Raw genomic sequence first — 22,295 nt, 5'->3', positions numbered from 1 at the left:
ATAGTGTCTATTATTGTATTATTGTTATTATTATTATTATTATGCCAGTAACTTTCTAAAAGAGCAAGGACCAAGATCTTGCACGTTTTCTTTGATTCTTTTCATCTTGCATGTTAAATAGACGTTGAGAAATGCACACCAGTGTGCAAACATAGACACTTTATTTCAATAACTTCGAAAAATAGATATACATTTTTATCCAACACTTTGATTACATACAGGCTGAAACACTGACAAACAAAATAAATTAAATATAAAAATGTGCACACAATAAATAATATGATAAATCAACTATAAAATGTAAAAATGTAATACATAAAGTGAAAAGGATAAACCTGAAATACATAAAAAGTCAAAATTACAGTTATGGCAATAGAAGTAATAAATATGGCACAAGTAAATCGCAATCCCTTAAACAAATAAATAAAAAAAATCATTATAAATTAGATCACTTCAGAAGTTACAAAAGATATAGCCTAGGCTAAACGTCACATTGTGTTTAAATCAGTTTTACTGATAAATAGAAGCGAGATGCAATAAATATGACTCATAAATGAACCCTGTATTAAAAGTCTATTTCTCTTAGGTCTGTGGGGGTGCTGGCTCTTTCATCTTCGCTATCAGCCGCATCTTTCTCTCCCTGTGCGCCGTTTCTCAGTCTCTCCCTGAGAGCTCCTTCTATCAGCTCAGTGCAGCACTGCAGCACCACCTGTTGGCAGAAGCGCAGACGGTCAACAACAGTCACAGACAGACAGACACAGACCAACACGAGCAGAGCTTTGCTTACCACATCGGTCTGACAGAGTGTGGCCAGGGCAGAGGTCATGACACTCAACTCTCCCGGACCGTTGGCCCTTAAACCCCGAAGGGCAGAGTTCAGTGCAGCCGCAGCAACCAGTGACGGAGGTGTCCCCAGAAAACGCGAGTCACACACACACAGGGCAACGAGTGTATCGCTGTGGCGCCGCAGCGTTGCGAGAAAGTCTCCCGTGCGCACGTCGCCACCCTTGAGTTCCCCGAGAGTGCGCAGGAAGTGTGGGATAAAGTCCTGAGGGGTCACTGCTGCCACATCCCATCGCAAAGTCGCCAGGACAACACGCTCCATTTCCTGTTGGAATAAGCATATAGCAGAATAAGCATAAGCAGAGACTTATACTGTCTCTCTCTCTTTATGCATATATATATATATATATAACACTATTTATTTTATTATATGTGACCCTGGACACCACAAAACCTTTGGGTCTTATGGGTAAATTATTATTTGAAATTGAGATTTATACATCATCTGAAAGCTGAATAAATAAGCTTTCCATTGATGTGTGGTTTGTTTGTTAAGATAGATTTACCAGAGATACAACTATCTGAAAATCTGGAATCTGAGGGTGCAAAAAAATCAAAACATTGAGAAAATTGCCTTTAAAGTTGTCCATTTCTGTTGGCAATATTGCTGCATCCACTCACAAAAATAAATGTGATATATTTGCGGTAGAAAATTTATTAAATATCTTCATGGAACATGATCTTTACTTAATATCCTAATGATTTTTGGCATAAACATTTTTTTTATCATTTTGACCCATACAATGTTTTGTTGGCTATTGCCACAAATATACCAGTGCTGACTGGTTTTGTGGTCCAGGTTCACATATTTCATTTTGTTGTTTCATACTTTAGAGACATTGTGCATAATATTGAGCATTAGTGACCTTTGATAGATTTTTTTAAAAAGTTTCAAATGGTGAAAACACTCACCCGCAGATTTGATAAGAGAAAGTCATACTCTGCTGCTGCACAGAGGGTGTCTGCACTAACTGTGTCACTTTCTGTCAGTTTTGAGGCCACCAGGACACACGCCGCAGCCAGGCAGGATGGAGAGACGGGCAGAGATAGAGTGGCCGACAGATATCGATCCAACAGGGAGACAGCCAGAGGAAATACAGACTCATCGCAGTCACACTCACAGCACACCTATTAAAAGAGGGATGGATGATTTAAACAACAAGAGCAACATAAAAAAAACCTCAGTCAGAGCAAACATGTCCCGGACTTGAAAAAACATTTGGACTGTAGAACTGTGTCCCTGTCATTATTGTTAGTATCATTCATCTTGATCTGAAGAACTATAATTTCTTCTTAAAGGGATGAATCACACAAAAATTACGCATCTTTTACGCATGTCGTTTCAAACCGGTGTGACTTTCTTTATTAGAAGATATTCCTAAAACTGTTGCAGGGTTTTTTTTGTCCATATCACTATAGGGGCCAGTGTGGTTTTGGACCCCATTGACTTTTTAATTATTTGGACAAAAACATTTGAAACATTATTCAAAAATATATTTTTTCTACTTATTTGTTAGGTGAGCCATCCCTTTAATTGTAATATATATATATATATATATATATATATATATATATATATATATATATATATATATATATATATTTCAAACCATTTTAAATAGTTTACAGATCTTCATAAAACCCCAAATCTACCTTCATGTTCCACTTGGCCAGTTTCAAAAGTGTTTTATTTTGATTGGTTTATTATTTTAATTTGACATGTTTGGTTATTTAATTATTAGTTTTTTACTCACCTAACCCTTACCACAATTTGGAAAACCCTGGAGCTTCTGACCCTCTTTTATACCTTTCTTGTGAAAAGCGCTTAGAATATAAAATGACTGGTATTAAATACACAGCTAGTAAAAAAAGGATCAGAGTTCTTGACTCAATTTTAAAGAACCCTTTATGCCTAAAAGGTTCATAAGGAGAAATATCTTAAATGATTGCATGATGCTTTCATGTTTAACAGTTTTAACATTAATTAAAGCTAAATCCATAAAAGGTTCAATATATGAAGCGCCTGACAGAACCCTTTAAGGTTCTATATAGAACCTTTTCTAGTGTTTTAAGAACTGGATTTTGGTATTTAGCATGCAAGAACTACCTCCATGGTCCACTTGGCCAATTCCTCTCTGCGCTGTGGTTCTCTCTGGATGAGAGAGGTGTAGAGAGGAGACGGCAGGTATCTCTCCTCTGACTGCAGAAGTCTCTGAATAACCCTCAGCCCGGAGGCGCTGGGGTCCCATGGGGCTCGGACTGAAGATTGAGTCCTGTCCTGGCCCTCTTCCTCCTCACACCACAGAGACACCGACATCACTCCTGCCAGCAGTTGTGGTCCAATACTGAAGTTGTCCAAAGTGTGTCTCACCAGTCTTGGTCCCGAGTAGAAGAGTAAGTGCCAACTTCCTTGTGCTCTTTAAAGTGCTTAAGTTTAAATGTGTGCTGGTGAGTGTCTGTTTCTCATGTTGTTCTCAGTCGCCTTCTCTCTTCAGTCTGCTTATATATCCCCTGAGTGAAAGGGTGACTGGTGATGAATAAAGTGAAGAATAAAAGAGGGGTGTGTAAAATGAGTGGAGTAAAAAATTAAACGACCACAATGCTGGCTGAGCAACAATGGCATCAACAGGTGGAGAGAGAGAGAGAGTAAGAGAGAGAGGGAGTCGTCCAGAGGGACACGGCAACAGCTTGTCACCGTCAGTGAGCGAAGAAAAGAGAGAGCGAGAGAGAGGGGAGAGAAAGAGGTCATCACCATGCTGTGACAATGGGAATGAATAACAATAAGACGTGATGTTGGTGACAGTGAAGGGTATCAGATAAAGATTAAATTTACACATTTATATATCGAATAAAGATATGCAGTAATTCATGAACTTTGATGTATTTGACTCCTAAAAACTCCTGCTAGTTGTTGAAGGTCATGGCTTTTAAAGAATTCTCAAGCCACAAATATGGTACATTCTTAAGTGTCTCATAACTTTAGCATTAGAGGCACAAAATATTGTCTACCATAAAGTTAACCTATAGCGTAAAGAAGAGTTTGAAATACATCAAATGTGTCTGTATGTGTCTGTATCTCTTGGGAATTGTGATTTTGGTCTGTCCCACATCACACATAATTTTGACTTAATGTATTGAATTGATATTAAGTTAATTATAATGAAACACCATTTTGAATGATTAACTTAAAGCTCAACCATTCAACCCAGTTACCCATGTTGTAAAAAAACAAAACAAAAAAAAAACATTTTTTTTTTCTTACATTTATGGATTACTTTTTTTTTACATTAAGTTTATCATTAACTACAAACCACCTCATATTAATATTTTTTTTTAGTTTTATAAATTATCTTTTTGATTATTATAACGTTATTAGCCTGTATTATATTATTAAAAATAGTATTTTGAAGGGTTAAACATTTGCAAACAAGTTAAAAGAAAATAGAACTTATATAATATTAATAGGATTCCAGAACTTTTTGTCTGCAATACCCCTTTGAGCTAAAATATTTACTAAAAATAAATTTGAGATTTTCATTTAATATTTTAATAATTTAACAACACATGCACATGTTCACGGTTCTCAGATGCTGGTCACATGACATGCAGGTAAAAAAAAAAAAAAAAAGCAAAATATTTCAGATTTTGTATGTAACTGCACATTTATATGATTCAATTAATTATTAACTTATGAACCCCCATGGGTTTGCAAACCTCAATTTGGGAAACTCTGGTTCAAGAGTTTCAGGCCCTATATATGTCAGAAGTGCTGACATTAAAAACATAAAAAACATGTTCAGTTTTTAGCTCTGGATTTTGGTATCATGTGAAGACTTACTTTGTCTTGTCTAGAATATGTAATGAAGCCTCAAAACTGAAGAAACAGTGAACACCTGATTTTCCAGGTCTGAAATGACATCAGGCTCAGAGCAGATGGAGAAGCTTTTTGAAATCTGATACAGAGACTGAGACTGATGGCTAGAACTGGAGAGTGTACAACTTTTGTTTTCGTCGAACTGAAGTCACACTTACTCACGTGCCACCTAATCACCCTGTCACCCCCCTGTTTTCTGTGGAATCTCATTGTCAAAGCAACTAGTCTCCCATTATGTCTCTCCATCTCACAGCGCACACACACACTCGGCCCCTCCCTGGGCCTGTGGCAATCTGGTGTCCTGTTTAAAGAGCGGTGAGTCCTCATGGGAGGGCTGGGCGAGGTATGTGCAACAGACAGTGGAGCCGGCAGGTCAATGAGCCGTATTGTCTCTCTATACAAATCACTGTCAGACACCAGTGCCTGGCCTTCTGCTCCCACTCACTCACACACACTTCACACGCTCACACTCGACTCCTGGATGGCCCTCACAGTCACAGCAGGACACGTTTAAGTGGACTGGATTTGTCATCGTGTCTACAGGTGGCTGGACATTTCAAATGGCAAAAGTTGAGGTTTTCTAAACATGAGTATACATTAGCCTGGGCCAAGTCAAATGAACTTACCCCCTTGGGTTTAAAAAAATAATAATAATTTTCAGATTCCTAAATATGACTTATTTTGGCTGTTTTATAAAGTCAAGACATTTGGAAAAGTAATAACACAAGTTCACTTCTCAATAGCACTTCTCAAGAACATATTCATCTCTACCTTCATTTGTGTGAAAAGAGGACAGAACAATGTGGAAACTTCAGGAGTCCAATATAACTCAGTCCAATGAGATATTGGCCAAACTGGCACAATCACACAACAATAACCCTCTAAAAACCGATGAAGTTCTCAAATGTACAAAGAGTGACTTCACTCAGACACCATAGAGCTGCTTTAGTCCTTGAAAACTAACTAGAGCTTAACTCAGAGCGGATTGATTTTGAATGAGGCACTCTTCTTTTTTTCTGTTCCCCATAAAGCGAGGTCATGCCGGCCGTAAAAGGGACAAGATGAGTCTCAGGAGTAAAAGTGTGTTTGTGTACAAGACAAAGAAGGGTGGCAGATCGCAGGGCTGTTTAAGCCATGCTAAATTCATATGTTGCAGCTGTATTCAAACAAACACAGTGGGAAAATGGAGGGAGGGCGAGAGAGAGACAGACAGAGAAAAGAGGAGGACGACCAGCAGAAAGAGCAGTGAGCAGGACGGCGAGAAGGAGGCGTGGTTCTCCACCCCTCATTTTCCAGCTCATTTGGTAGGACAGTGGGCAACAGTGACCCCATTTACCCTGATCTTTTAACCCCAGTCAGACACCTGCTGATGGAGTGTGTGAATGTGTTTGTTTGTGGGACGACAGCACTGGTGGTGAGCCATGCCGTTCTGTGCCAGACAGAATTTAAATGGTTTAAAAAAAACATATGCTGAAATAAAAGATTTTCTGGCTTATTAATTCATCGTTGTACTCTAAACATTGATTTTTTGGTTTACTAACTAAACAAAATAAATTAATTTTTGTTTATTAATAAATTCTTGCATTAATAAATTCTAAATACAAGTGCTCCAAGTTCTTATCTCTCAGTTAATTTCTCTCAAGACTTTTTTTTTTTTTTTTTTTTATCTGGATGATCTGTTGTAATCCTCTAAATAATGAAGTGTGATCTATCCGCTTATTCGGGTGAGAATCTGAAAGAGAGAGGTAGGTAAAAACGTAAGGGGTTATAAACATTGGTATTAAGATACATAATAATAAATATTTTAAATAAATGTAATACATATGTGATTAAGATAAAAAAAATCTCTTGGAATTTTTTTTTTTATTATTATTTTATATTGAACCAATATAATGGGGCAAGGAATAAGAATAAAATGGGCATTGGCAAAGAACAATACTTCAAACTCAAATATCATGAACTCAATTTCAATGTTTTATTTTATTTTATAGATGCTTTAGCTGTATGAAAATGGGTAATGTTAAAAACAAACAAAATATGTAATATGACAGCTCTTGCTACAGTGCATGCAAACTAGTAGTGCAAAGCATTATATTCTAGCTGTCACTGAGCGTACGGTAATAGTAAAGAAAGGAAAAAGTGAGTGAGGGAGAGACAAAAAAAAACATTACAAGAAAGGAACAAATATACATTATCATACAACACAAGGAGTAACATGGAATTCAGGACTGCAAGTAGTGGATCAAACTATTAGATATCTAATGCTCATAAATGCATAAAATATTAACCGATAAAATATGAGCTGCGACTATAATAGGCACACTAGAAGCAGATTTCTCTCTGTTCTGTGACTTTGTCTGCAATGCCCAAAGTCATCCACACATCACTTTGAACAGCATGTCGAAAATACTCGGCCCTTCTTAGGAAAGTACAGTTTGAAACAGTCAGCTGATCTCCTTTTTATTAGGTTGCTGCAGATCTAGATTTCAATCTCTGAATTACATCCACCATCTTTTATAAATACAATCATCATTTTTGGAATATTCATCATCATATCTCAGCTAAAATCATCTGTTCCCCTTCTGCCGATCAGCTTGTGGAATTAGGGGTACGTAGGAGGCGGGCGCTGTGGCATCTGCCCGTTAAACGGCTGGCAGGAAGCGGCTCCTCTGGCCTCTGAATGAGCGACAAGGGTGTCCTGTGCTCTGGTCTCTGAGTCGGGACTCTCTTCTGTTGAGCTTGATGGGACACGCAGCCCAATAACTTCTTGCACCTTTGAAGGCAGCTCCTGAGAATGGAGCAGTTAGTAAGCATTATGTAGCATCCATGACAATGGTTATTTTTCATAGCATTTCAGCATCTCACCTTGCAGTGTGCCAGCTGCAAATAAATAGCCTCTGCTCCACAGAGTACAGACTGCAGATCCAGCTTCATTGTCAGCTCATTAATGTGCTGTAAACACACACACACTTAGAATAAACCAACAAACTTACTCTATACGTCATTTTCCTGATTCCGCTTTACGTCTCAACGGGCTAAAATGCCTTCATACACACCTTAAGTATAGAGTTAAAATCATGATTTGAACCAATCAGCTCCCCTTTTTGTGACTCGAGAATGGAGCAGGCCATAAGTAAGTGGAAGTTTTCACAAGGCAGACGAGTCCACAGGACCTGCAAAACATGGGAAACAGTCTCATTATTGTGAACTGAAACTATAGAGTGCTGCAGTGATGACGTATTTTTATAGGCCAACCCGGAAGTTAGCATTACACTGGTTCCCTCGACAGAAACCCAATAGGATTTTTTCATAGGCTTTAGAATTATTGCAAAAAATAAACTATGATCAATTATGATACTTACACATTAAAAGCTAATTGAAAATATTGATATATACAATATTTGAACTATTTGTACTAAAGTATTGTCTGGTACTCAAGAGAGCACCTGGAGATGCTGCTTGGTTCTCACACTTTACACGGCACACTTATCCTACAAGCTGTCGTCATTACTTTCCTCCTGACTGCTCTCCTTACTATAACACTATTTGTTCACTGTAGAAATTAAATATAGGTTCATCTTTGTTAAAGCCGTATTTTTTATTTTATTAACATTAATGACACAGACAACAGCAGGAATACTAGGCTGCTGTCACTTTAAAGGTCCCGTTCTTCGTGATCCCATGTTTCAAACTTTAGTTAGTGTGTAATGTTGTTGTTAGAGTATAAATAATATCTGTAAAATTATAAAGCTCAAAGTTCAATGCCAAGCGAGATATTTTATTTAACAGAAGTTGACTACAACGAACGGCTTGTTTGGACTACATCCCTCTACTTCCTTCTTTAATGACGTCATTAAAACCGTTTTTTTGACTAACCTCCGCCCACAGGAATGCTCCCTCAACTCTACCGAAATTTGTTTATGTACTTGCTCACTTCTTATAACTTACTGTGTTTACTCAGCTCTAACAGTGATTTTCTGAAGTAAAACTGAAGCTTCATCTTTTGTGTGATGTACAATAAACTTTATTAAACTCATCAGTATAATTGATCATCATTCAGACAGCAGACTTGTAGGCTATTAATAAATAATGGATACATACAAGCAGATGACAAATACGTTATAATAACCGTAATTAAACTACTAAACCATACCGGTTTCATCTCTATACAGCACTCTGACTCTGTAGGCATTATTGTCCGACTCGAAATGAACGCCGTTACTGGGATTTTCTGATATTATCATCATTCCGTGAGATGAAATTGTCCTGACAGACTGAGCGCGAGCTCATGAAGCTCCGCCCCCTGGGTCGTCCAGCAGCAGCTCATTTGCATTTAAAGGGCACACACTAAAACAGCGCGTTTTTCTGAGCCCCAAAAAATGACAATTTGAACATGCTGTAAAAAATGATCTGTTGGGTATTTTGAGCTGAAACTTCACATACACACTCTGGGGACATCAGAGACTAAGGGGCATAATACGGGACCTTTAAGACCGAATATACTGACACACATTCACTTTCTTTCTCATCTGTTCACTTATGATATAAACGAGAGAATACTTGCGGAGATGGGTATTTTGACATAATTTTGTGTGTATGTGTCCGTTCAAGCGCAAGTAAATGCAAAAGAGGAATCAATTCGGTGTTCGAGCGCTGTCTGAAACACACCTTTTCCTCTCCCCTCTCTCTTTCTCGGCAGTCCCGATTTTCACCTCTTCTTTTGCGTTTAAAATCGTTTGAATGTGTAAATTGGCAAGACAAAACACGTCCAAATGATAAACTTTCACTGTATTATGGTTAAACTAGCAGTTAATTTGCGAATCACATGCGTGCCGAACCGTGGGGCCTGATCCGTATGGATCACAGATCAACTGCAATCCTTTGCACCCCTAATAATTAATGAACACGCTTATCATCATGATTGCGATCTTACCAGAGATGGAGAAAAATCCTACTCCAGTAAGTAAACGTGTCCCTGTCCCCAAAAATGTCCCCTCTTTAATATGTAATATTTGATTGTAAATCACCTCAAAGCTAATTTAACTACAGAAAACTATGTACATTCACATGCTGTATTGTGGTTTATATATTGGAGTCATTTTAATATGCTAAAATATATGAATTCAAATTATTTATAAACATATTATTTATGATGATTATTTATAGTGTGCATTTTAAAAAAAACGCCTTATGATAAATTGTGTTTTGGTTTTTACATTCACATAATAATATAAAATAATAAATTTAATCAATACTTGATTTATCTAAATAAATACAGAATACTTGATCCTACTAAAAATAGTAGAATATGAACATAAATGAAGTTAGGGCTGGGTATCGATTCAGATGTCCCGATTCGATATGGATTCACAAGATCTCAATTCGATTCACTGATTTCAATTATTCCATTTTCACTGGCCCCACCACAAAGTAATACATAAATAAAATAGTATTTTTTGTTGTTTTTGACCCATGCATTGTATCCTTGTATTGTAATAAATGAAGTTATGACACCAAAAATGTTAGATACCACTGAAATTTAACAATTCTCAATTCCAATTTCAATACCAGAGCTAAAACTACTAAGATTAGATAATATCAAAGATTATTAAAAAACAAGCAAACAGTCAAAAAATAAAAAAATAATAATAATTCAACTACAAGCAAGCATACAAATAAATACAATAGAACAAAGCTACAAATGAAATAATCAGTGTTTATAATCTTCACTGTACAAATTCAATAAAGGTTAATCCTTATTAAAGTTACAAAAACGTTATTCAGTGAAGAGCATTTACATCGATTTACAGCGAAAGAGTAACACTTGACCTTGATGCATAGAGCCCAATTTATACTTCTGCGTCGAACTTACGCCGTAGCTACGTCGTAGGCTGTGTGTAGCGCGCGTACCCTTCGGCGTACCCTGACGTGCACCTCTCCAAAATTGTAACAACGCGTCAACTCTACGCGGACGCAAACGCTGTGATTGGTCTGCTAGGACCGCTCCCTCGGGTTTCACATGCTCCCTCTGCGCGCGTGAACGCGGACAATGACGCAGAAGTATAAATGAAAACCAACGCGTTGCCTACAGCGTAGAGGCTCCGGCGTAGGTCCGACGCAGAAGTATAAATCAGCCTTAACGTAATGACCAACGCGGAAGCGCAGAGGATAGAGCAAAACAAAACACCAGTCACGAATTAGAAGTCTAAAACGACAATTTTTAAAGAGAAATGTCGGAGGAGCTTGAATTTGTTGCCCAGCCCTGTTTGGTTGAACCGCGAGAGGCGTCTAAACTTACGCTACTCCTACATCCTACGTCATACATGCGTCACTGGTTACTCTTGTGGCGTAAGTCGACTTGCGTAGTATGCGTTCGGCCGTCTTCTGGAAGCTAGTTATTTTAGTCGATAAAGTTTTAAATATGGATATTTTTCTTACACGAACGCATGACTTCGCTTCAGAAGGCCTTTATTAACCCCCGCAGAGCCGTGTGGAGCACTTTTATGATGGATAGATGCACTTTTAATGGACTTCAAAACATAAACGGCCATTCACTGCCATTATAAAGCTTGGAGGAGCCAGGAGATTTATTAATATAACTCTGATTGTATTCGTCTGAAAAAAGAAGGTCATAAAGGATGACTTGAGGGTGAGAAAATCATGGGCTAATTTAAATTTTTAATTATTTCCTTTAATTGCGGTAGTCATGGGGTGAACGCAGCACACGCTTGTTGTTTTGGAGAAACTACCGGTGGCTGCTATTTGTTTGTGGTGCTCCATGACCGACGCTGCCTGTATTCTGCATAGCATGAAGCGCGCTGATGACGTATGATGTCTGCGCGAACAGGCTGTGTGAGGGTATGTAAAAATGAACTTTGACAGGCAGGTAGGACATCATATCGTTTCATTTCAGACCAAATATAATAATTGGATTTACATTATATGGTCCTACGCCTTCCATAGATGATATACATTTATAAAAATACATTTAGACCGTTTCACATAGCAATTGGTATCAGGATATGAGGAGATTTTCAACCAGCATAACAAAAAAAAAATCTGTAGAGAATCACCTATTGCACCTTTAAGAGACAGTGACATCATCTGAGTTTACAAAAGAGCAATTTTACCCTAATTTAACATTAATAATGTGGTGTTGTTTTTTGTGCATGACAATATTTATTGTGTAACATACACCTCAGTAGAAAAACACCTTTATACCTACTTATGTAAATTACTACATAATTCATAGAAATACAATTAACTCATTTATCTCATCTTACCTCCCAAAGACTCAAGATGTCTTCAAAAGAGAATTCTCTCTTAAACCAAATCAGTAACCATCGGAAACAGAAACAAAGCGAACCACTGTCCTGAGAGTCTGGGAGAGAAAACCACAACAAATATTAAACAGATCATGCCACCATGATTTTATTTTTACATTTATAGAGAATGTGTGTTTGTATTTACCCAGGTAGTCACACAGCTCTGGATCGAGTGCCCTCAGTAGGAGGCTGAGCTGAAGGAGCTGCTGTTTCATGGCCTCCTGAGACTCTTCAAAGTTTTGGTGCTGAAGTCAGAGAAAGACTTAATGCATGAACTGAATAACACACAAATGAAAAACAAGAGCGTTTACTGACCAGTAGATCCATGAAGCCTGTCAAACACCAGAAGGACTCCACCTCATTCAGGGTAACAAAGAGGAGAGGAGACAGAAGGTCGCTCATCCCCTGGACATAACCTACAGGGCAAAGTGAGAGAGTGATGACGTGAGATAGCAGCATCCTCTAGTGGTCGGTAGGTGGAATTAAAACGACATGAGTGAATTGCACATACCTAGATCAAAGTTATACATGCAGTATGTCATCAGTACATCATTGAGCAGAGCAAGCCCTGGGTTCTCGTTCCCAGAAAAGAAGGAATTGTGTCTGTCTGTTCGATTCACATCCCGTTCTGTCATATCAGAGAGTAGGAGCAAATCAGATGTAGAAAGTCACCAGTTAGACTTGCTGTAAGATTTATGACACAGCTGAACGTACCTATGAGGCTTCGGTATCCTCGGAAAAGAGAGTTCCTCATCTCCTGCTCTTCACTAACTGATTTCCACTGAACCTTCATCCTGAAATATTCATCCCTGAAGAGGAAAAGAACGAATGGAAACATCTCATAAAAGTTAATAGAGTAATTTACATTGATTTTTAGAGGTTTTAGAAATATTTGAAAAGAGGGTACAAGTTCAAAGTGGTAAAAATATGCATATACACCATTGTTCAAATGATTGGGGTTAGTAATAAAAAAAATGTAAAAAGAAATTAATATTTTTATTAAGCAAAGATGCATTAAATTGATCAAAAGTGACAGTGTAGACATTTATAAGGTTAAACAAAACATTCAAATGCTGTTCTTTTTATTCTGAAAAATAAAATAAAATAAAAAATATAATAAAATAAAAAATAAATTACAGTTTCCTCAACAATATTAAGCAGAAAGACTGTTTTCAGCATTCATAATAAGAAATGTTTCTTCAGCAGCAAATCAGCATATTAGAATGATTTCTGAAGGATCATGTGACACTGAAGACTGGAGTAATGATGCTGAAAATTCAGCTTTGTCAAAATTACATTAAAGTAGAAAACAGTTATATTAAATTGTTATAAATTGTAATTTTGATCAAGTGAGCAGTGAGCACAGCCTTCTTTCAAAAACATTTAAAAAAAATCTTGCCAACCCCAAACTTTTGAGCAGCAGTGTGCATATCCTGTGCTAAGCTTAGGTCTAAAGTGATCACGAGAATACTAAAGAAAAAGGACACAGGAAACCACAAGAGCTGCAAATAGCTCACACTGGGTTGAGAGAACAAATACAGCATGTAAACTTGGACATCTTTATGGTTTGAGACAAAAAAAAAAAAACATGTTCAGCTTACGTTTTGACCCTAAGGATTTCCTCTCTCTCTTTGCTTGTGCTGTTCCAGGGGTAGAACCCCAGTAAGAACTTCCATACCTCCTTCCGCAGAGATGGAACAATGCCCTAGAAAAAGCAGAAAAGTTTTTATTTAATGGAAACTCCACTGGTTTGTGGCATGTAAGCAGGATTAAGAAAAGATCAGTGAAACATAGACACACCCCTCTAAACACTAGCTCCTTGACCTTCTGTGGATCTGTGACACGGCCCTCTGGATCCAAAAACTGATCCCAATCATCCAGAGGCTTACCTCTTTTGACCTCTGGTCTGGGACCGAGCTCCGCTCCCTGATGGAATATATATATTTTTTCATGTTTACACACTAAATCAACATTTATAGACAGACAGACAGAACCCACTGAGACTCACGCAGGTAATGAGCTCAAAGCCTGGCTCCTCGTCAGCTAGATGTGGGAAATGGGCGTCCTGAGGTGAACGGTTACTGTGGGGCGACTCTGGATGTCTAAGTGTTCCCCGGAAGAAGTTAGTCACTTTGGAGAAGCCCCCAAATGTGGTCGCGTAAGGGTCCTGAATGAACCTCTGTAGATACAACCAATCAGATGGCATGTTTACAGGCCCGTGCTTATGGCTTTAGCCACACTAAAAACACAATAAATATGACTTACAGACACAAGGTCTGCACTGGTATCATCAAATAGGTGCAGCTCATCAAACGACTGCGACAGAGCCCCAGAGTCATGTGGGTACGCCAGGAAGAGCCTACCATCCATCGGGGACCTTAGAGCAGAATGTGTCACATGAGTATGTAAATACATAGGTACTAAAATGCAAAAGGGATGGTTGCAAAAAGATATTAGCATGCCACTCACGGGGCCAGTCTGATGTAACGCTGCATGGCTTTCAGCAGCTCTCTAGTGCCCCCTCGACGGAAATGCAGGGGTGGGAGAGGATCGCCCCCTCTGCTGGTCAGAACCAAGAAGTTTCTTCCCAGAGAGAAGCGAGCCCGCCGAAGGGAGTACAGCTCCGACAGGGGCAGAGAGAATGAGCCCCACTGACCTGCCAAAAGATGGAGGACATCAACTTTTGTGAAAGCATGTTTAAAATGCAAGTGTACATCATCGGACAAGTACCAGTTTAGCACAGTACCTGTTTCTCTGACCGGTGGAAGTTCCTGCCGTCTGTCCGGCTTGACTCTACTGATGACGGCCCAGTCTGGCTCATAGCCTGGGTCAAACTTAGTTTCCTCTTCCCCTCCTTCGCCATCCTTTCAAGAAACAGAATGTAATGACAGATTAAGAGTGAGAGAAACAGAGGTTTAGGTGGCATATAATACCATTGAAAAGTTTTGGGTTAGTAAGATTTTTCCATGTTTTTGAGAGAAGTGTCTTACGCTCACCATGGCTGCATTTTTTTATTTATTCAAAATACTGTTAAGGACTGTTAAAATGGAATTTATATGTAATTTATAAGCTGAATTTCAGCATCATTACTCTAGTCTTCAGTGTCACATGATCCTTCAGAAATCATTCTAATCTGATGATTTGAAACTCAAGAAACATTTCTTATTATTATCAATGTTAAAAACAGTTGCGCTGCTTAATATTTTTGTAGAAACCGTGATGCAAATTTTCAATATTCTTCGATGAATAGAAAGATCAAAAGAACAGCCTTTATTTTAAATTGAAATCTTTTGTTACGGTCACATTTTTTTTAATCAATTTAATATGTTAATGTGCTAAAATTAAGTATTAATTTCTTTCAGTGGAGTTAACTATCTTCAATTAGCGTATTCTGTCATGGTAATCTATAAAATCGCTCATGTTGGAATTGTTGTGTCTATAGAGTGACATGCTATTGCATTTGTGTTACGTACTGTATTGCATGTGAAAAGACGGATGCGACAGCTTGAGCTGACTTTCAAATGTGCTCGACAACAACAATTCTTCCTCTTCTCAACATGGACTGCATGTTCCCAGGGGCAGCGTTTATGTAAATTTTGGGGTTGGTGATGTCACTAACCCGGGAGGAATGTCGTGCCGTACCAGCCTTTTGTTGTAGTCCTTAAAAAACGGTTTCTTTACAAGCAAATATCTTCCTTTGCTTTGAACTTTGAGCATTGTAACTTTGCAGATGTTGTTTATGCTCAAACAGCAACATTACACACTAACTAAAGTTAGAAAAATGAAATCATAATCAACCACCCCTTTAAAATAGCTCAATTGCAACTCTACACGCTTGCCTCACTTTGTATAGGCAGTTCTATGAATATGTAAATTAGCCCCGCCTCCATTCACTCACACCAGCTGAGAGCCACTTGTTGACGATCACGATTGACGAGATTCGTTACAATGTAGTTTGTGACGGCAGAAACACCAGAGATTTCAACCACATTTTTGAGACTGTCTTTGGTTCACCGCAGTTTCAAGGAGAAAATACTTAGCAATGGTGTTGACTTATGCATTTGTACATGGTTTGTCTTATAGCACATTAAAAACACCACACAAACATATAAACAACATTAAAATCTTGATTTTCACCACAGGGGGACTTTAATCATTTCTCAGGGCTTTCACCACTTTCTTGGTTAAATATTCATGACTTTTACAGTTATTCTTGATGGCAATATTACTTTTTTACAATTTTACTTTTATAGAGATTTAAAGACTTAAAAAGAGATTTAAAGAGATTTAAAGAGATTTAAATATCTCCAGTAAGACAAAAACATTTTAATTTCCGTCAGTTTTTCATGCCCTTTAGGATTTTATTTCCATGACTTTTCCAGGCCTGCAAATCACGATTTTAAAATTTCCCCATTTGTTTTTTTTCTTTGAACATGAAGTTCAATATTGACCTTAACTGAGCATGTGACAAGTGATCTTTAAACTTTGAAGAGCAAACTGGCTGAAGAGCAAACTTCCCTACTATATAATGTGTGAAAAACAGTCTGCCAACAGAGTAGTATGTCCAAACGCAACATATTCGAAAAACAGTAGGAGAAAAGGATGACCTACTACTTTCAGTGAGATATTAAAGTGCGCATTCGATAGATACTTTAATATCCCATGAGGCCACAGGAGAGGATTTAAGAATGGAAGCGAAGCAACTCAATTGATGCTGGTAGGTCACGTGACAGTAACATGGCAGATGTAGTACGTCCGCATTTCATTCATACTACCCACATTCATATATAGAACATACTTTTTAATGGTCGCCATTCGCCAAGTTCAAATTCAAATGTAGTACCTACTCAGACAGTATGCGATTTCAGACACAGCGTGAGTGTTCCTGTGCTTGAAGAACACCTAGTCATTTTCTTACCAACCTTTTTGGTGTAGAAGACAGCGGGAGCATTTCTCCCATCATCCTCAACAGGGCTCCATTCTAGTGCCGGCTCTCCATCCTGTAAGAGTTTAACCATCACAACAGCCTTTAAATACTCTCAGGTTTTGTAAATGTTGTTAATAGATATTCCTAAAGACAAAAGTATTTATTAATATATAACAACATTAATAATATATTATACAATACTACATGCGTTTAATAATAACATTTGATAATCCTGATACTGTCTGTTTGCCATACCCGCTCAACTATCCGGATAAAGCCGGGGATGGTTGTGTCCTGATTGCTCCTCTTGGCATTGGTGTGGAGGTAAACTCCCTCCTTCTCAAAGATCAGCTGATGAATGACATAATATAATCACACTTTTACAGTAGGAATGCCAACCAAAGCTATAGATAGAAACAAGATGTTAAGATACGATCCTACAGTTTTGATCATATCAACAGCACTAAACAGATTTAAATCATTTAAATGGTTGGCTTTTTCCCCCTAATACCACCAAAAAAAATATATATAGAGAGAGTACATTTCCTAATACACTTAAATGGATTGATAATTCAGCGTGTTACAAATGATTTAGCCTATTTCAGAAGTCAGCTCAGCAACAGATAATAATCACAGGGAGAAAGCGGTAGTGTCAATTCAGCTATCTATAATATTGTTTTTCGTTATGAGCAATATCTCTCCAGATAACTGGTTTAACCAGTAAGTTAACGTCCTTCAAAACATTTGCCTTGCTGAACGTGTTACCCAATGAGCGACTGTGGTATTTGAAATCAGTCCATCATAAAGACCTGACAGTGACTAAACCGTCAGGCTTGAACAGCGTCAGTCAGTCACTAGTCAGAGCTATCGCTAACTAGCTCCAGCTGTGGAAAACTGTCTTATCCAGTGACAATAGATGCGTGAAAAGGTAACATCAGTAACGTTATATATAGTTTTGGGTAGTATAATGTCACATGTGACATCGTCGATCTAAACTTGAGATTATTGACAAACACTATCACTACTTACCTTGTGACTCTCTTGCTTCGCCTCCATTCCTCCCCCTGTGTGTTCAAGTAGAGATTGACCAAAACAATCGCACTTCCGTTTTTTTTTTCTGGATGACACCGCCCACCTCCTCATCAGCCAATCAGAGACTCAGAAATCATGACGTATCTTTGGCGCTGCACTGACAGCCATTTGTTTATTTGTGCGATCATATTGTATTTAATTTTCTATGGAAGAATCGTGTGCACTACATTCGTAAATCTGTTTTAAAAAATTCGCTTAAAAATGGTGGCCTTGATTTTCTAGATTTCTCTACTTTAAATAAAACCCTCAAAATGAATTGGTTACATTTTTGTTTGTGGAATTTTTTCCTAAATAAATTTTTGACCGACTTGGGGGCCTTTCCTAATGTCACGTGTGATTATAAAACTGACAAATTGCCAGTGAAACTTTCTGCTTTTCTTATACGCTTTATTGGCTTGGAAACTGATCTACAAGCACAGATTTTCTCCTCAACATTATTTTATTTTGGAATAATAATTGTATAGTTGTATAAACACAAAAGTATAAAAGCTGGTTTGATAAGGGTATTGATTTAGTTTGTCATTTGTTTAACACATACCTTATGACGTATGACGAGTTTCTTTTGCACTTTAATTTTCTTGTGACTGCCAAGGAATTTTCTCTTGTATTTTCTGCAATCAATTCTGGGAATAATGTCCTTAGAGATGTGTTGTCATCGGTTGATATGCCCATAATTAAACTGATACAGTATATGTGGTCAAATTTGTTTTGTACAGTTCAAAAACAATAACAAATCTATTTGTTCTCTATTTTTAAAGAAGGTTGACACCAAATCTGGCTCTGCTTATTGGACTAAATTTGTTAATTACCTTGATTAAGAAAGTGTTTGGTTATTATCTCATACGTTTTTTGTTACAAACAAGGTGAAAGAAACTTCTTTCAAGATAATGCACAAATTCTACCCTATCAAACATTTCCTTAGTAAGTTTAAGAAAGACATTGATGCTAGCTAGCTGCTCTTTTGCTCTTTGCACTTGGAAACATACCCCACATTTTCTGGCATTGTAGTCATGTGAAAAAGTTATGGTATAGATGCCTATGTTTATTAAGGAAAAGGTACTCCTTAATTTTTGGATATTTATAACAGTGTGAATAAGGAGGCTTTTGTAATTCATTTGTTTATTTTATTAGTCAAATTTCACATTCATAAGTGTAAGTTTTCTAACAAAAAGCCCCTTTTCTCAGTATCCTTAAAGAATTTGAAAATGACTAATGAATTTGGAAAAGCTATTTAGACTGTTCATTTGTGTACTGTCTTCAAAATCTTTGAATGATACAAAGGTCTTGTCTTTTTGTGAGTTTTTATTTATTTATTTATTTATTATGTGTTTTCTTTGCTCCCCTGCTTCCAAAGTGTATGTTGTATTGTTTAGTTGTGCTTATTTTGAAGATTGGGATGAGTATAATGTTCAAAGCATATTGATTTTACAATATAATAATATGTAATGCAAATCATATATTAAAATTGTGGGGAGGATAAAATGGAATAAAATTATCATTGTTAAAATACCCTAAACATTGTAATTTAAAATAAATAAATAATACATAAATAAATAACAATGTATGGGTGAAAAAAAAGAGAAAGCGGTAGGCTAACTGAGGCTGCTATTCTGGAGATAACAGCAAAACAGTCTATGAGCAAAACCACTAGAAAGCAAGCCAAAAAAGCATAACAAGCTAACGCTCCAGCAGTGGCAGTATGGAGACAAGAGGCAGGCTTTTTATATAAACGGAGGAGAGGCTTCACTGCGCTGAATAAACAGCTTTTACAGTCTAAGATTCGAACACCTAGTTCCACTAACGCTCACAAATCTGCATTTTTATAACAGTAGGGTCATGTTCATCTGGTCATGTACATCGAAATAAAACTGATAAAAAAACGTTGACCCCGCTACACTGGTATTTAATAGTATGGGCTTATGTTGAAATTTATTCTTGTACAAACAGACGCTGTATTAAGCAGTAAAGTTAATACGTCTCTGAAACGTATAGTGTATTTCACAAATATTGCTTAAACTATGCAAACATCATGTGAGCGTCACTACAGGAAGCAGAAAGTGTCCGACTTCAGATCTCTGTTTTCAGCTCCTCCCCGACTGCAAGCGGCAACTCTCGCTGATCGGTTACAACTTAGCCTACATGCTGCCGCAGCCGATGTAGAACACACTTTTCGTTTTCATATCTTTTATTTTGTAATACTCATAGTTATGTTTTCTAGTTTCTTGCCCTCATGTGATCATGTTCGTGTCATGTGCTTCCCCTGTTCACGTGTCTTGTTTTCGTTGGTTCCCTTGTTTCATGTGTCATGTTCTTATTGGTTAATTGGTTGATTGTTCACAGGTGTTTCTTGTTAGTCATTAGTCCTTGTGTATAGACCTCATGTTACCATCATCTCTTGTTTTGTATTTGTTGCAACCTGCTTTTGGTGAGTCAGTTCGAGTCATGTTCAGGGGCCAGTTGCATAAACATAGCCATATGCCAACTGCCATAAACAAGCAAGAAGAAGAAGAAGAAGAAGAAGAAGAAGAAGAAGAAGAAGAAGAAGAAGAAGAAGAAGAAGAAGAAGAAGAAGAAGAAGAAGAAGAAGAAGAAGAAGAAGAAGAAGAAGAAGAAGAAGAAGAAGAAGAAGAAGAAACATAGCCATTATGTTAAAACCGAGTCTTAAGAAAAAGTATGACCAACTAGCAATTAGTTAGGGGTAATCAGTGGTGGGCAGATCGAGGCTTCGTGGAACACTGAAACAGTTGAAGCAAATGTGCCGTAGGCTTCCAAACAATCCGACACCCGTTGCCAAGGAGACTCCTAGTGGTCAGAACAGAGTAAATGCAACAAAACCCAGGCCAAACATGCATAAAAACACCTTTGCTTCATGAAGCAGTGTTTTGAAATTGCCATCACTAGGCTAGTAATCAGTCTTTCTGTCTGGTATCAAAAAAAAAGTTAACAGTCTTAAGAAAAACAATTGGATGGCTAACTTAGTCTTAAGCAGTTTATGCAACTGCCCCTGGGTTTATGCTCATGTTATCAAGCCCAATTCTAGTCATCTTCTTGTTTTGTTTATCTGTATTATGTTTAATAACTGCACTTCCGTTTAGTTGCAACTCTGTGGACTCCTCAGTGGACTATTATTACAATGACTAGGACTGCCATGCACTATGATGCTGATATAGTGCATTTTTAAAAAAACATAATTTAATTATAAATATTGTATTATGTTGTTGTTTAATGAATTAATAAATAAAATGATCCCAATGGCTTCCAAGTTTTAACAAATAAATTAGACTTTAATTGTAATGATTTTTTAATGTCTGCTGTAGGCCTACGCCTAATACAAATTCTAACGCTTTTTAACGAATGAAGGTAGTAACAAACAAACAAAAATAGAAAGATTTTAATGAATAAATGTATTTTTCTATGGTTTCCAGGTTTCAACAAACTAAATTACACTTTTTGCGTAATCTGTAATCTAATAATAATATAATCTTAAATGTGGTTTTATATTGACCAAGTATAGCCTAATCTGCAGCTAACAGAGCAATTCGCGCTCTTTTCAGTCAAGCACATATTCCACAAACATTGCAATAGACTACTACTAGGCCTACTGTACGTTTACTAGCGATATAACAAAATATAGGACATCCACAAGACGAACGCGCTAATCCTCAAGAAACGTGTAACGTAAACTGCTGACTGTCATAAAACTCTGGCCACTGACGTCACTGCCATTATTTGACGATGGGACAGCCAGGCTGAGGTGCCTCACAAAATCCAAGTTAACCGGTCGGTTACGCTTTTTCCAATGGTAAGAGATACAGACCCTCTCATCTCCCTATAAGAAAGCAATCTCCGATAGCAGCCAGTCTCAATCAATTTTGTGATCCACCTTATTCACGGCAGTGCAAATTTAACGGGAATAAAAAAGCGAGGGTGAGTGATAGACATGCCTCTCTTCAGCTATTTAACGTGTTTTTGTATTGCTCTGCTTACGAAACACTGCAAAAAATATATTTCCAAGTAATTTCAGTAGAAAAAAACTCCAGATAACATGCGCTGTGGAAAATTATAAGTGATCTCATCTTAGCTTGAAAGCACCGTCACAACCTCGCTCTCACCTGTCATGGCGCTGCTCCGAATAAGGTCTAATGAATGATCTTTAAGAAAGACAGTCAGTCATGTCATTGAGTAATGCCAGATAAATTGCAATAAGATTGCAATAAAAGTTTGCAATAAAAAA

The 22,295-nt window shown here is 37.5% G+C and overlaps 2 protein-coding genes across 2 annotated transcripts; both read right to left on the bottom strand.

The window, feature by feature from the left end:
• Positions 1-145: 145 nt before the first annotated feature.
• Positions 146-3,160, bottom strand: ccndx (cyclin Dx; the record flags this gene model as incomplete). The annotated part of the gene is made up of 4 exons (XM_081364678.1): positions 146-709; positions 788-1,108; positions 1,756-1,971; positions 2,951-3,160. 4 exons carry the CDS (start codon positions 3,158-3,160, stop codon positions 566-568), a joined length of 891 nt encoding a protein of 296 aa, XP_081220804.1. The 3' UTR covers positions 146-565.
• Positions 3,161-6,668: 3,508 nt separating this feature from the next.
• tbc1d17 (TBC1 domain family, member 17) lies at positions 6,669-18,045 on the bottom strand. Its single transcript, XM_081377856.1, is given in 17 exon segments — positions 6,669-7,505; positions 7,583-7,669; positions 7,774-7,890; positions 12,001-12,098; positions 12,188-12,287; positions 12,358-12,458; positions 12,554-12,670; positions 12,757-12,851; positions 13,644-13,747; positions 13,843-13,968; positions 14,051-14,263; positions 14,266-14,419; positions 14,512-14,698; positions 14,789-14,906; positions 16,965-17,042; positions 17,225-17,320; positions 17,999-18,045. Coding segments are annotated over 17 exon segments (2,004 nt in total). The 5' UTR covers positions 18,026-18,045; the 3' UTR covers positions 6,669-7,319.
• Between the last annotated feature and the right edge of the window lie 4,250 nt (positions 18,046-22,295).

Source organism: Scardinius erythrophthalmus (assembly GCF_964197995.2).
Source record: "Scardinius erythrophthalmus genome assembly, chromosome: 1".
NCBI classification, from domain to species: Eukaryota; Metazoa; Chordata; class Actinopteri; order Cypriniformes; family Leuciscidae; genus Scardinius; species Scardinius erythrophthalmus.
Note: the sequence above shows the minus strand (reverse complement) of the source record. Positions and strands in the feature narration are given on the sequence as shown.